The 13,814-nt window shown below is 39.2% G+C and overlaps 1 protein-coding gene across 7 annotated transcripts in view; it reads left to right on the forward strand.

Moving 5' to 3' along the window:
* The window catches only part of SYT1 (synaptotagmin 1), a 358,139-nt gene that overhangs the window by 252,975 nt on the left and 91,350 nt on the right, over positions 1-13,814 (forward strand). For all 7 annotated transcript variants that reach the window (XM_075747487.1, XM_075747476.1, XM_075747516.1 and 4 more), the window contains one exon: positions 7,790-7,974. In XM_075747487.1, coding sequence (XP_075603602.1) covers positions 7,790-7,974 — 185 coding nt within the window. The remainder of the gene's footprint in view (positions 1-7,789; positions 7,975-13,814) is intronic.

Here is a 13,814-nt window from a genome sequence, read left to right on the forward strand (position 1 = left end):
GGTTCTGTAAGTTTATCTCATCAGAAATCACAAATAAGTTCCTTTTTTTAGAAGACTTTATCCCTGCATCATATTTTATAAAAAATGTGCCAGATTAGCTTGTCCTTCCTTGGCAATAGAATTTTTACATACTTTTGGAACTTAGAACATTGAACGTGTTCTATGCATGGCTAATTCTGATATGCAAGGAATGTGATTCCTGTTTTGAAAAATGAAATACAACCCTTGCCCTCATATTTGCAGGGCAAACCTGGAAAATGTGACACAAATAACATTTCCAAGTGTTCAAAAACGGAGAAGGAAGATAAAACCAGTGTTCATTGAATACAATGAATGAAATAAGTTAAGAAAATTAAATTTATCTAGACATAATTGATTTTCTCCCATCAATTTCATTACTTTTGAGTCTTATTCTCTTGATTTCTAAGTCCCAAGATTGATATGACTGGAGGTTTTTTTCCCTTTGAAAATTCCAGTTCCAAGTTAGAGGGATTTGCACAATATTTTTTTAATTGTGCTTTTTTTTGTCCTTCAGACTATCAATCAAATTTGAAGTGCAACATATTGTATATGTCACAGGAAAAGTGAAATGTGTTTTAACCACAAAATACAATTGTCCGCATGATGGAAAGCAGTCATCTCAAGCTTCTACAGATTTGTTCATCAGCATTAAATATTATCCCCATGGGTTGTTTCATCCCTTCTCAGGAAAGTATTTGGCCTCAGCTGGTGTTGGTACATACAGTTTTTGGAAAGCCTTCAGCAAACCTGTCTGGCTTCCAGGTCTGGTTGGAGGCTCCAGCTTTCTTCATCTTCCCCAGCTGCTCAGTGTGCCCAGGGCTTTCTCTGGCAATTATCTAGAGCCTAAATTCATTTATTTTATTTTAAAAGCTTTATGGCAGCAGATATATGAACTGTTAGGAAACATCCGTCTAAAAATATTATCTACTTGATTAGAAAGCGTCTTCCACCAAAGTCTTTCCTTTCCCTACTCTGTTTTCTGTAGTAAGTGACCTGGAAGTTTTGTCAGAAAGGGGAGGCTGTTTTTTTTGTCACGCTGGCTAGCGTTGCAGTCCTTCACAAGGGACATGCTGTGCAGCAGGGAGCTGGGCTGCTGGTTCCTCCTCCGGGCCGTTGCATGCCAAGTGGGGGAATATTGTTCTTTCATAGAGGGCAATGGAAGAACTGGCTGTATTTGCTGGAGGAAGGGGGAGGCAGGAGGGCTGGGAGCTGTGAGAGGGTGAGAGGAGAACCCGCAGCCCCACAGAAGCACAGCACTGCTGGGAAGGGCAGCCAGGCACCAGAGGCCACATGAGGGCCCTTCCTGAGGAGCCATGTGGAGGCTGTGCAATGGTGGTTGAGCTGAAAAGAAGCCCAAGAGAGCAGCCTTGACCAGCAGTGGCACAGCCAGCAGAGGGGAGATCTATCTTAACTCTCTTTTGCTCATACTCCATTTCTTCTTGATTTTGTAGGGAAAGGGCAGGTTAAGAAAGGAGCTATTTTCATTTTAGCATTTATACAGATGAAACCTGGCATTTGAGCTTGAAGTCCTTTGCGATCTCTCGGAGGTACTTCCTTCAAGGAGATGCCTGAGCAGCTTCGCTTCCTCGCTCTGGCTGCCTCACCGTCCCGTCTCACCTGGAAACTCCCCCACCTTGCTTTCTCCCCCATGCATCTCAACAGATGAGGGGCAGAGCAGCTGATGAGACTAAGCAGCAAGGAACTGGGGGAGACAGGGAACAAAACACGTTGGAAGGAAGGAGAGAGAGATAGCAACAGAGACAGAAATAGTTCTGCTCTGCAGAAAGAAGATAGGCTGTTGGGTAGATGTGTTTTACCATGAGAAAGAACCCTAAAAAGGTGAATTAATACCAGCAATAATAAACATAAATGACCTGCAAATTCCAATAGTAGGTGTGGGTTCACCTTCAGGTAAATATTTTAGTCATTTTATGCATTTTGACTTCCAGCTTTGGGAGCATACAGTAGGCACATCAGATTCTCAAGGAGCCCAAGCACCTTGGCTAAATTTGTAGCCATATCTAGGATTACTGCTAAATTCAATGTCAGTTTATTTGCAAAGACTGGAATGTTCAGCCATATGAAGTTTGCATAATTTTGCATTATAATGTCTAACAAAGAAGCTACAGGCAGGAGTTTATTCAATGAGTGAAGCCCATCTGATCAATGCACTTTCACAGACTGTTTTGCATGTGGGGAACTTCCACTGTCAAAACACACATCTCTTAGCTCAGTTAAAGCTTCAGTAACTTCCATAAACTATTCATAGAGATAGTCTTATGCAACTGCACATGCTCAAAAAAATAGAGAAGGGAGGGGGAATGTCAGCATGAGAGCATTCGTTAAGATATTCAGTAATGGTTCCTTCTAGTGATGGGTCAAACGTAGTGCCATTAACTTGAGCCACATAAAAAATCTGTGATAAATGTAAGAAAGTGAAAATAATGTTTTGCAAACATGCTATTAAAGCAAGATGTCATACGTAAGAGTGTTTGGGGTGGAAATGTAGCAACGTAAGCCTGAAGGCTAGTCTTTAAATCATTGGTATTTGTAAGTTTGCAGGTTTTATCTTCCTCTTTCACAAGCCATTTTACCATGTATCAGCATTTCTTTTTCTTTGCATTGATCACCTTTGTATTTCTTCTGCTGTGAATAGTGGTATCTGTTACCTGGGTCCTTGCTCTCAGTACATTTTCTTTAAGCAACTTCTAATGAAAGTCAAATTGATTCCTGGAACATGACTCCTGGGGAGTTTCTATACAGAAGGTCTGAATATGGATATATATGAGTTTTGCTTCCTGATTAGAAGCTGTAAGTGTAAAAAGCTAAGATAAAACTATGGTTTAGTAAATGAAAACTGCCAGTGCTCTCATGCTCAGGCTACCAAAGCTTTAGATTAATGCAATGCGCTTCACATACAACTATTTGGCAGTTGCAGCTTCCTGTTAAGTATCATGCCTCCTCTGAAACTTAGATTATTAATATTTATCAATTCCAACATGTCATGGGCCTCCTTTGCAGAATAATATGGCAGCTGCCATCATCTGATAGTCCTTTGCTGTCACAATTTAAATGGGGCTCCTTAATTGCTTAATTGGGAGTTGTCACTGGACAGCATTTTTGGTATGGAAGTCTTCACTTTATAATTCACCTCCTCTCTTTGGTTCTTCCTTGACCTTCCCTCTCTTTGGATTCTAAGTTAATAAAGTTTCTTCTGACATTGCACACAGAAAGGAAAGAAAATTATTAGGATGAAGGATTTTTCTCTCTTTTACAGACTGTAGCACTTTGATGCTGTTACACGTTTTTGCGGCTTCTCTCTTACTGTCTTTCCTCTGGAGTCAAATGTCCTCCGAGGCATTTGATAATTTTAGATTGTCTAATGGGAATGTCAGTTTTAGACCCAAGGCCTGTACTCTCCAAGCATTTTGTGTAAGGCCAAGTAAGGATATCTTTATATAAAGGGCATAATTTGTAGCTCTTAAATTGAATAAATCAGTAATACATCTTATCCTTTGAATCTAACATATGCAGTGGAACAAGATTTAATGACAGGTTGGGACACAAGCTATATTTAGTGCAGTGCAGTAGAAGTAAATCAGCGGAGTGAAGTAGTTGGTCGAGGACCCAGCCCCACATTGCAAACTTTGTGGGTGAATGCTTTGGATGAGGTTTGCTCCCATGGGCTGAGTGCCTTCTGCAGTTGGAGCACCATTAGGTGAACTCTGGGAGTGTATATTCCTATTGGGTCCATCATGCCCTCCCAGACTGCTGCACAACTTGAGTCCAAGCATGGTATATGGGTGAGGTCTGGAGATCTGCCTCATAAATGCACTCCTAAGCATAAACTAAAATGCTAATGTAAGTCTATCACAGCTGCTGTATTTGTGCAATGCCAGAAATGCATAAAATGACCCACAACATGGACACAACCCTGGCTGGCATTAGTGGTAGGAAGAAACAGAGAGGGATAAGAGAGCTTACAATTCTTTTAGCTGCATTCATGTCTGACTGATGTTCAGCATGAGCGAAGGATGCAAAATCAGTACCCAAAATGCCTCAATTATCAACACAGTCCTCGAACTTACTGATTTCAGTGCCCCGCTATTGCTCAGGAATAAGCCACGCGTTTAATTTTCTTTGCACTCTCCTTTTTACAGATCGGATCCATTCCTGCATTTCTGAGTAAAGTCCTAGCGCATACCCTGTTTGGATTGGATCAATGAGACTGATTGCGGACTTTATTTACTAACTATGCTACGCAGCAAATCCCCTCCTATAGATTTGTCTTTAAGAGCCTTGTAGAATCCCTGAATCACGTAGCAATTCATGGCAGCTTCTTCAAAATAAGTATTCTGTATTTGCCCACAGGAGCAGAACAAAGAAAATAGCGTTAAAATACCGAAAAGTTTACACACATATTAATTATTCTTAAACCAATAGCTTTCCTTGATCGCATAGGTAAGTATTGCTTGTTTCAAAGCACCCCCTTGTGCAGGCAGTGGGTAAGACAAGTGGTACAAGAAGCTTCTGGCTCCCTGACACCTCAAGTCACTTGGTCAGGATGTGCGTTTTTCATGTCACCCACCCTGCTTTGTCTGCCACAGAGGTCTTTTGTTCAATGGATCATTTCCAAAGACCTCCTGAGGTTACAGACTGCGCTACTGAAACTGATCAAAGTGGTTTAATATAGATGGAGGTAGTCTTCAAACTCTTAAGATTCCTTTTATCGTCCATTTAAACACTAGAAAAATGAAATTATTTGAAAATCTTGCATAAGGGTGGGTAAAGTCCAACTGGAATTAACCAATATGAATCTCCAAAGTGAGCCATCTCCAAAGAAAACTCATATACTGTTGGTAAAGTTTTTATAGATATTATTCACAGGTGGTAAAAAGACTGAAAAATTATAAGCTCTAGACTTGAGTCTTCCAAAGTGACTCATGACTTCAGCCATTTCATTCTGGCCTGTCCACCCTGAGGTGACTTTATAGAAAATTAATTTTTAAAAACTTATCTTTTTCTGGAATTCAGGCTCCTCTGGCAGTGTCATGAATTGGGAAGCACGAATATGAAAACCCTCAAAGTCTTTAGTAATTTTGGAAAATCTTGTCTGTATTATGTACAATTACTAACATTTTACATTATTTTTATAATGCCTTTAAAAGAAAAGAAACATTGCTTCAAAGCCAGTGATAACTGTATGTTTCACTTGCCTTAAGTCTAATATGTACATCCACTGATTGGGCAATCTCTGTCAGTGGCAATGTTCGCATGAGCCATCTCCTTGACAGAGAGAGTACATTTTATTGGGAAAAAAATCCTTTCCTTTTTGCTTTTTAAGATATGAATGTTGAAGTTGGTTTGGAAATGTCTGGATTTGGGGCTACTCCAAATTTTTTCCTTTATTGCTTATGCTTTGTTTAATAAAAATGGAAGCATATTTTCTTTGAGCAGATAAATAAGGAATTTTTCCTAATTCTTGGTGTCTTCCTTATTAATTTGATGATCATTTAATTGCATCACAAGAGCTATTGGGTGAAATTAAATTACAAACAGATGAGAGCAGACAATGCATTATAAAAAAGAAGCTGAGGTATCTGCAAATGTTTCAAATGCTCCCCAAGGCACCCTACATTGTTCATGCTCCAGAGAACCAAGGCGGCAGTGCCAGAATACCCCTTTAACACAACAGTTTCAGCACAAGGGCACCTGACTTCACTACCTACATAAGCTTTTCCATCTGTAGGATGCGTACGTATATATCCTATTAACACCCACATTCCCTGTCTCCTCGATTCTTTGGTTCTCCCAGCGTACCCGCGTTTGATGTGTCCCTCCTCTCTTTCTTTCCTCCCACGGTGCCATCCTGCTGGCAGAACCCCATCCCATATTCTTGCCGCTCCCCGGATTCGCTGGCATCATGCTTCAAGCACTGCTGATAAGGCAACAAAACAAATAGCTGATAAATTTGGGCACAGCATTCATTGCATATTGACATAACTCCTGTAGATTAGCTCAGATATAAAATATAGTGTTATGTAAATACCTTTTCAGATGCTAAGTGTCTAACAGACTAAGTCCACATGTGACGTTTAGAATTTAAGAAGAACACACGTTGCCTGTGAAAGGCAATGGTTTTACATTTGTGAGTGCTGGATGAAAAAAAATGAAAAATTTATAGGGGAGTCAGTTGTTCTACAAAGTGTTACCACACCAGATTTGAAGACAAAATGAAATCATTAATGCATGAAATACAGATTTGAAGTTGTGATAAGTGCAGATCTACTGCAATTTTAACTGCTGAATTGCTGCTGCTGACTCCATAAAATACATCCCATAAACAGCTGTTAATCTGTTCACTGTTTATCTTTTAACATTCATTTGTTTAGTAATCAGTTCTCATTTGTTCTACATATGGTACAGCTTCCCTTTTATAGCAGCTGCATTTAATGGACATTTGGAGGCACAAAAGTATTACAGAAATTATTGTTTAACTATTGTCCTGCACTATTTTTGTATCTGTCACCAAGGACATTTGAATATAAGTTAGAAATATGTTCATTAAATTTAGAGTAAGGAAGGCGTAGGTGCTTTGTCCTCTTCCTGAACTGGTAATTTATAGTGGAAGTTCCTATGACCATGCTTCACACTCTGCTTAGCTCCTTTAAGCAATTAGTTTTCTCTATTTATACTGCCCATTCCCTTCTGTGATTCACTGACGTCAGCATGTCAAATTTGATTCACTCTTTGGTTTTGCTCTGTATCATATTAGAGACCTTTAGGTAATGCACTGAGAGGGTATCTTACAGACCTGATAGACTGCGTGTATTTCGAGATTTTTAGAAAATTACAGTTTACAAGATTTAAAGTTTCATCTGATGTTCTGGTTAAATGGGGGGGATCAGTGGTCATTAAAGCTGATTTGTATGAAGGTAATTCCCTTCTGGAGTGCTTAAGTGTCATCTTAATTCCTTTTTTCCAGAAATTCTGATCTTTAACAAGATCATTTTATCATAGCAAGTGTTCTGTGTTATTTATTCATGCTTTAGCCATGTCCAGCATCCTGGACTGAATGAATAAATGGAACATACACTTTTCCTTATAGGAAAATAGAGGTGAGAATATAGCTATGTACTGAAACTTAGCTAGCGTTAGGGCACGATGACGAATAGGACGAATGCCCTTGGACTGGACATTCCTTTGTCCTTGGTCAGTCTTTACGGATGACCTTGACCTGCATCTGTTGCGAGGAGTCTGTGAGTCTGTCAAGTGCAGCAGTGGGCAGAGGAGACGGACTGTTCATTAAAACTGACTGCTCGGATCGGATACCGTTCCGGAAAAGGGAAAATCCCAGTCAGTTCCACCCGATTCAGCCACAATGCCAGGTGGGTTGGGGAGATGATTAAAGAAAGAAGCAAGTAATTGCGTAAATGTGCCGAGCATTTTACAGATTTGCACAGTGTAAATATTTTGGACATACTGTTTTCAGATGGTTGATTAATCAAAATAGCTACGAGTGAGTTTGATATGTGTCACCAGGCATGTAAATAGATAGATGTGTTAAATTGGCATTGTGTGTGCAAATGCTGAGTTGGGAGAAACATACAAATGATGACAGGATATTTTTAGAAACGATTTCAGGTATTTCTGCAAGGCATTTTCTTTGAAAAAGGCTTAGCTGTGTGAGAAATGCGCTTGTTTCTAAATTTAACCCTACTAACAGTTTACCACCTTCTTTTTGTGTGTGTTTCTTTTTCTCTTCCAGTGCCACCTTGGGCCTTAATAGCCATAGCCATAGTTGCAGTCCTATTAATCCTTACCTGCTGCTTTTGTCTCTGTAAGAAATGCTTGTTCAAAAAGAAGAACAAGAAGAAGGGAAAGGAGAAGGGAGGGAAGAATGCTATTAACATGAAAGATGTTAAAGATTTAGGGAAAACCATGAAAGACCAGGTAAAGTACCTCTCCTTTTCTTGAACTCTCGAGTCACATTTGAAGGTTTCTGTTTGATGTGTTTACAAAAAGTTCTGCTTGTTGCCTCAGTAGTGGCTTTGCGAAGAGGGGACTGATGGGCAGCATCTTCTCGGTGGTATCACAAAAGATGAATCTGGATGTGGCATCATTGATAAAGCAATCAGCAAATTTCCCTGCTCTGCTACAAGAAAATGAGCAGGCATATAATGACTTATCTGGAAGGGGCAAGTTTATTGTGATTATCTTAGTTGTCCCAAAAATGAACCAAATGTGTGCCAGAGAAAGAAACAACAGTATGGAAGAAAAAATGAGAAGCATAGAAACAAGGGAAAACAACGAAAAAGGAAGAGCATGGGGCATTCAACACAATGATGTTGGGAGAATTCATTTTGTACTAGAGAGGGGAAGATTAAAGATAACAGGTCACACTTGTAACTGTAAATAACTGCGTAACTTGGAGGAAAGGATTAGTATAATGCCCTTTGAGCAGAATCATTTTCATAAGGGCAAAAAACCTTGTCCTTCAGATCTGCTTCATGCAAGAGAAGCACAAGGTTGCAGGACCTAATCCTCAGGGCCATGGACTTGACTAATATGTTCCTGAAAAAAATTAAAGCCTTTTTTAACAGGGTTTTGGTATTGTCCTTCCTGGAGCAAACTGTGGAGAATAAGCAGAATGTGGAAATAAATGTGAAGTATCCATGTGTCCTCACTGTGTTGCCAGATTTCCTAAGCTAAGAAGACAAAAGGCTGTATTTTTCAGACAGAAAGTACTGGAGAGATTTGGAGATCTGCTTTGCAAAACCTCTTCAGTAGGAGCCAGCAACTGTAAAGATATTGCATGGTCAAGTCTGTGCTCCCAAGACCTCTGGTAAGGTTGAGCCAGAGCAGTACAAGAGCGCTTAGCCAGCCAGAGAGAGGATAAAAGCATAGTCAGGAATGAGCAGTTCCTTCCACAATTTGGGATCTAGTGTAGAAGAAAGCTGGTCTGAAGGCAGGTTGATTAGAAATACAAGCCAAAGCTGGGAACCCAAGGACTAGTGCCAGCTGATTGGGAACAAGATCCAAGAAGAGAAGCCTAGAACACAGTAGCTGAGGCCCATGGAGCAGTCCAGAGCAAGTGGTGAGACACCACTGTACAGTGATGGAGCAGCCACCAGTGTGGCTCATCAGCCAGTCTTAAGAGTCCTGGAACATGCTAGCATGCTTCTCCAGGCACGTAAGATGTGATAGGGGAAGAGCAAAATCAGAAGAGTGGATGAGGAAGCCTTACAAGTCTGATGATCAGCTGCAACTGCATCACATGAGTGGAGTCTGAAGAAGCTCAGATAAGAGGAGGAAAATAATGTATAAGCTTCAAAGGTATAGAGCTATCAGAGCTATTTCCATTTTCCATTATCAGACAAGAGGACACTTTTTGTTGTACTTGCTCCGTAGACATTATGGCAAGAATATAACTGAAGATCCAGTTGGTTTATTCCTGTTCATGCTACTCAATTGCAGTAGCCACTACTAAAATGTTGATTCATTAAACAGTAGTTAACTGTCATCATGTGAGTGATGAAGGAAAGAGAGAGGCTTGATTTGACACAGACCGTAAGTGCACATCACATGCTTACAGCTAATGAAGTTCACACCAGTTGCCCGTCCTAGGTGTACTCGTGTCTACGTGCTAGTAGGCAATACAAAGCAGATTTCTCTACAGCCATCCCAGATTGCCTTACTGCAAATAACAGAGTCCTGCACAGGAACAAAGAGTGAATGACTGGAGACCCTTGCATCCACATTGCAAGTGGATGCCCTTTAGCTAGTGTCCTGGTGCACAGCTTCAGCCTTGGTTCCACCTGGAGAGAAGATGCTTCATGTGCCACACTGTTGTACTGGAGTGCATGACACCAACACAAGACAAATTCACACCTGAAAACAACGTTGTCAGTACACAAAATCTAATGTAGATGCAGCTGTTCCAAGGTTAGGAAGATTAGTGAGACTGGGCTCAAGAAACAACAGAGCAGAAATTTTGAGTTCTCCCTTGAAAAAGATTTTATGCTGATTTTGTTTCCTCCATGTGATGAATGTGAAACAAACTCTTTTGCTTTAAGTACTTTGATTTAGCATTCATAGATTCCCTGTATTTGATTTATAGACTTTGTTCTGGGCTATTAATATTAAGTAATTGTGAGATATTTCCCCCTCAGCAATGCATGGAAAATCAGATCACCAGTTGTTGGGTTACCCTGGGCTACTGTTAGCCACCTTCCTCCCATTGAATCAAGAATAATTTGGAAGAACTGTTTGAATATGCTTGAGAAAAATTCCTTGAGATGTTTGTTATGTTCTACCAATGATAACAAAACTAATACTTTGTTGTAGGACGAATAATGTGCAATTTGTTGATTGATATTTATGTGGAATTTGTTCCATATCATGTAAGGCCATTGTTGTATTTACAATATATTATTAAGTGTTTTTAATTCTATTCATTAGGACCTGGATAAATGACCATGGATTCTAGGAAAATAAATATTTTAAATGCAAAATTATGTTATGTAATTAATATAGAGTTTTGTTTCTATCTTTTTTATCGGAAAATTTGATCACAAGCTGAACCCTGTGTCTCTTGTCTACAGAGAGTTCGAACTTTGAAATGTTGCATAGATAGGTATTTTAAGATGATTCCACTCAAAATATTCTATATAGTTATTTAAGCATACTTTGGCCCTATCATTTTGGGTTTTAACCAATAAGTTTTCTTTTGCACATTTAAACCTAAGGAGGGTAGGTTCTCTTATTAAGTGGATGCATCTCCAACTCTCCAGCCAAGCTTCCTCTTCACTGTCTGGGATTTCAAAAACAGGCTACTTAAATTAGCCCTTAAAATTCATACCTAGCAGTCTGATAGCGTACAGATTTTAAGTGCTTGGCATTCAAGAACTTTTACCAACTTAAATCCTAATTTGTGAAATTTTAGCTGCCTTTCCTTTTTTTTCAGTGTGACCGATTGTTTATTCTAACAGTTTAACCTTGAATTATGAGTGCAAATTTTAATATACTTAGATGAACTCAATGCAATGCTAAATGTAGAATATTTCAGTTAAGAGATTTGAATCGCTTTAGAGGCTCTGGCATAAAATAGAAAGGGGAACAAGAGTGTCTTTTAGCTCTTTAAAGAAGCAAATTTTAATGTTAAAAAAGTAATTGAAGATCAAGATGTAAATCTAATGCCATTCTAAAGGGCACCGTACAGTACCAAAGATCTGAGATGTTGTCAAAAAAACAAAAAAGCTTAGTTCAGTCATTGTTAGACCTGAACCTGCAAGTGCTAATTACCTTCTGCCTTCAGCTGAGAGTGCATAATAGCAGTTGATAGGCACTTGGCATCTTGCAAGATCCTAGTTCCCATGGCACACAAAACTTGAAAGGGAGTAGCATTTGTAAATTGAAAGTATCAGCTTCTGGAAATATAATTTCCACTGAGTCTGGTTTTGTTTGTCAAAGAGAACTTCTGACCTACATGTACTCATGCTGACCTGCACATCCATGCCAAATCATTATAGAGCCATATAGCTTGACATAGTTAAAGATCCTTTTGACATAGAGACTCAGCTCAATAGTCATACATGATAGCTAGATATTACAGAAAGTGGAATAAAATTTTGGTTACTGTTAGAATATTTGTGCTTCAAAATGTCCATTTTCCTGAACACAACTTTAAATGACAATCTGTTTATCAAATAATACAGATTATGAGCAAATGTAGCTGAGGTAAAGTGCGATATGAGTTGAAAGTAAGATTAGGTTTTCAGCCTTGAAACCCATTTCCATTGCAGGCAATGCTTACTCTTGTAAGTAGAGTATACAACTCCACCAAGGGCCACTGGGAGTGTTAGATTTCTTCTAGGGGACGCAAATTGTTAATGAGTGTACTACTGTAAAAAGGTCATTTCTCCATGGTTTTTACTAATGTTTGTGTGTGGATGTTTTAATTTTTATTTCTTCCTTCTATGTCCTCCTTATCTATGTTTTGTCTCATGACTGTTCTGGATTGTCACTTGCGGTAGGTTTATTTTGCTATTTGGACGCACCTAGTCTGAAGCTCTGATACATATAGTCTTCTGACAGCTCTGGCTCCTCAGCTGAGATTTATATGTAGTAGCTTTGATATACACATCAAGAGGCTGAACTAAATTGATTGGGTATTTTATTGGTTGGGTATATATTTGGGGGGAGGCTAGAGGAGAGCAAAAGAAAAGTTGTCATTCTTTCTGTAGTTAAAATATTAAGTCAAACTGTACTAGAAAGCTCAAGTTTAAAATTGATAGGCACATAAAAATAACTTGCTAATTTTATTTCCTTTTTGTATAAATGTCACCATCTCAAAAGCAGTATGTATTTTTCAAGTCTGAGTTTCAAAGTTTTGCTAAAATGATTGGTACCTCATGAAACTTGCTGTGGGCTTTCGCATCATCATCTCAGTAGAGTGCCCACACTTTAAGTTCTTAATGCTCCATACCAAAGTCTTTTAAGTGGTCATACTCCAGATTTCTGTTGGTGCAACTGAATTACAACTAGCACGGGTGTTTTAATGAGATCTTCCCATCACAGTTTTCATCTTTATAATTTTCCAGTCTCTGCCATGCCCCTGGTGGCTCCCACTGCTTTTTCTTTAGGGGAAAAAAAGAAAAAAAAAAAGCTAACACCCAGGTCCAGACACACAATAATAGCTGCTGATTTATTGGGTCTGAATTTAATGCACTGGTACAACAAAATTCTTACTTAAGCTCAGCCTGTGGACTGAGGAAAGGAATAGACTTAATCATTCTAGTCATGAACAGTGGCACTGAAAAATTAATAAAATTTAGCCCTATTGCTTGGAGAATAATTGTTGTAGTGGTCTGAACATTTTATTAGGTCACAAAGCATTTGTGGAGTAGGAGATTTAATAGTTCCATCCTTTCTCATTGCATGAGGCTGAAACACTGTCACTAGTGAAAGGTTTTTTGCTTACAAGGAATGTTTCTGTTAGGTGAAATAGGAGATTTGGGATCAGGTATATGTAGTACACCCTGAAGTATGAGGAATATATTCTTGGCTCTGCTGCTGACTTAGTGTGGCCTTCAGTCAGCCACCTGACTTCTCTGTATGTTTGTTTTTCCTTTACATAGGCCTTCCTTTTACATCGGGGTTATGTACTAACAGTCAGAATATTCTGATTAATGTTCATGTGTTAATAGCAGTGCAATATCAGGGTGTTATAAAGTAATATGGTATTGAGAGCTGCAATTGCACCTAACCGAACTTCAGCATATAGTGGTTTTCTTAGACTACTTCACTTTATGATTTTAGCTGTTAAACAGTAAACACCCTTGCTCTCATGGAGACAAAATAGTGAAGGAACAAGCTTTTTTAATGTCAGGTGCCCCCAAATATTTCAAAGAAGTAGTGTGTTTTGACCAGGTAGCATGAAGATGACAGCAAAAATGAAGTCAGTAAAATCCACACTGACATCCTGAGAGCCTGGATTTCACTTGAAGGAACCCAAGACTTTATTGCCAGAGATAATGCAAGAAGATCTTTTTAAGGAACAGGAGCTCTCTTGCTGGCAGTGGTCTTTTCTTCTGCAATGTGTGATCATGTGGTGGTTTGTTTTCCCAGCTGAATGCCTAGAGAATAGTGAGTGTATTTATTCCACAATGCCACCTGCCTTGGTCTCAGTATGCCAATTCCCATTTGTTGGCATCTTCAGCCTATGCTGACGTTAATGCTCACCATGGCTTATCCACAATGCAATGAGACATCCTAATTCACACTCAGAAAGA

The sequence above is a fragment of the Balearica regulorum genome, chromosome 1 (assembly GCF_011004875.1).
Source record: "Balearica regulorum gibbericeps isolate bBalReg1 chromosome 1, bBalReg1.pri, whole genome shotgun sequence".
NCBI lineage: Eukaryota > Metazoa > Chordata > Aves > Gruiformes > Gruidae > Balearica > Balearica regulorum.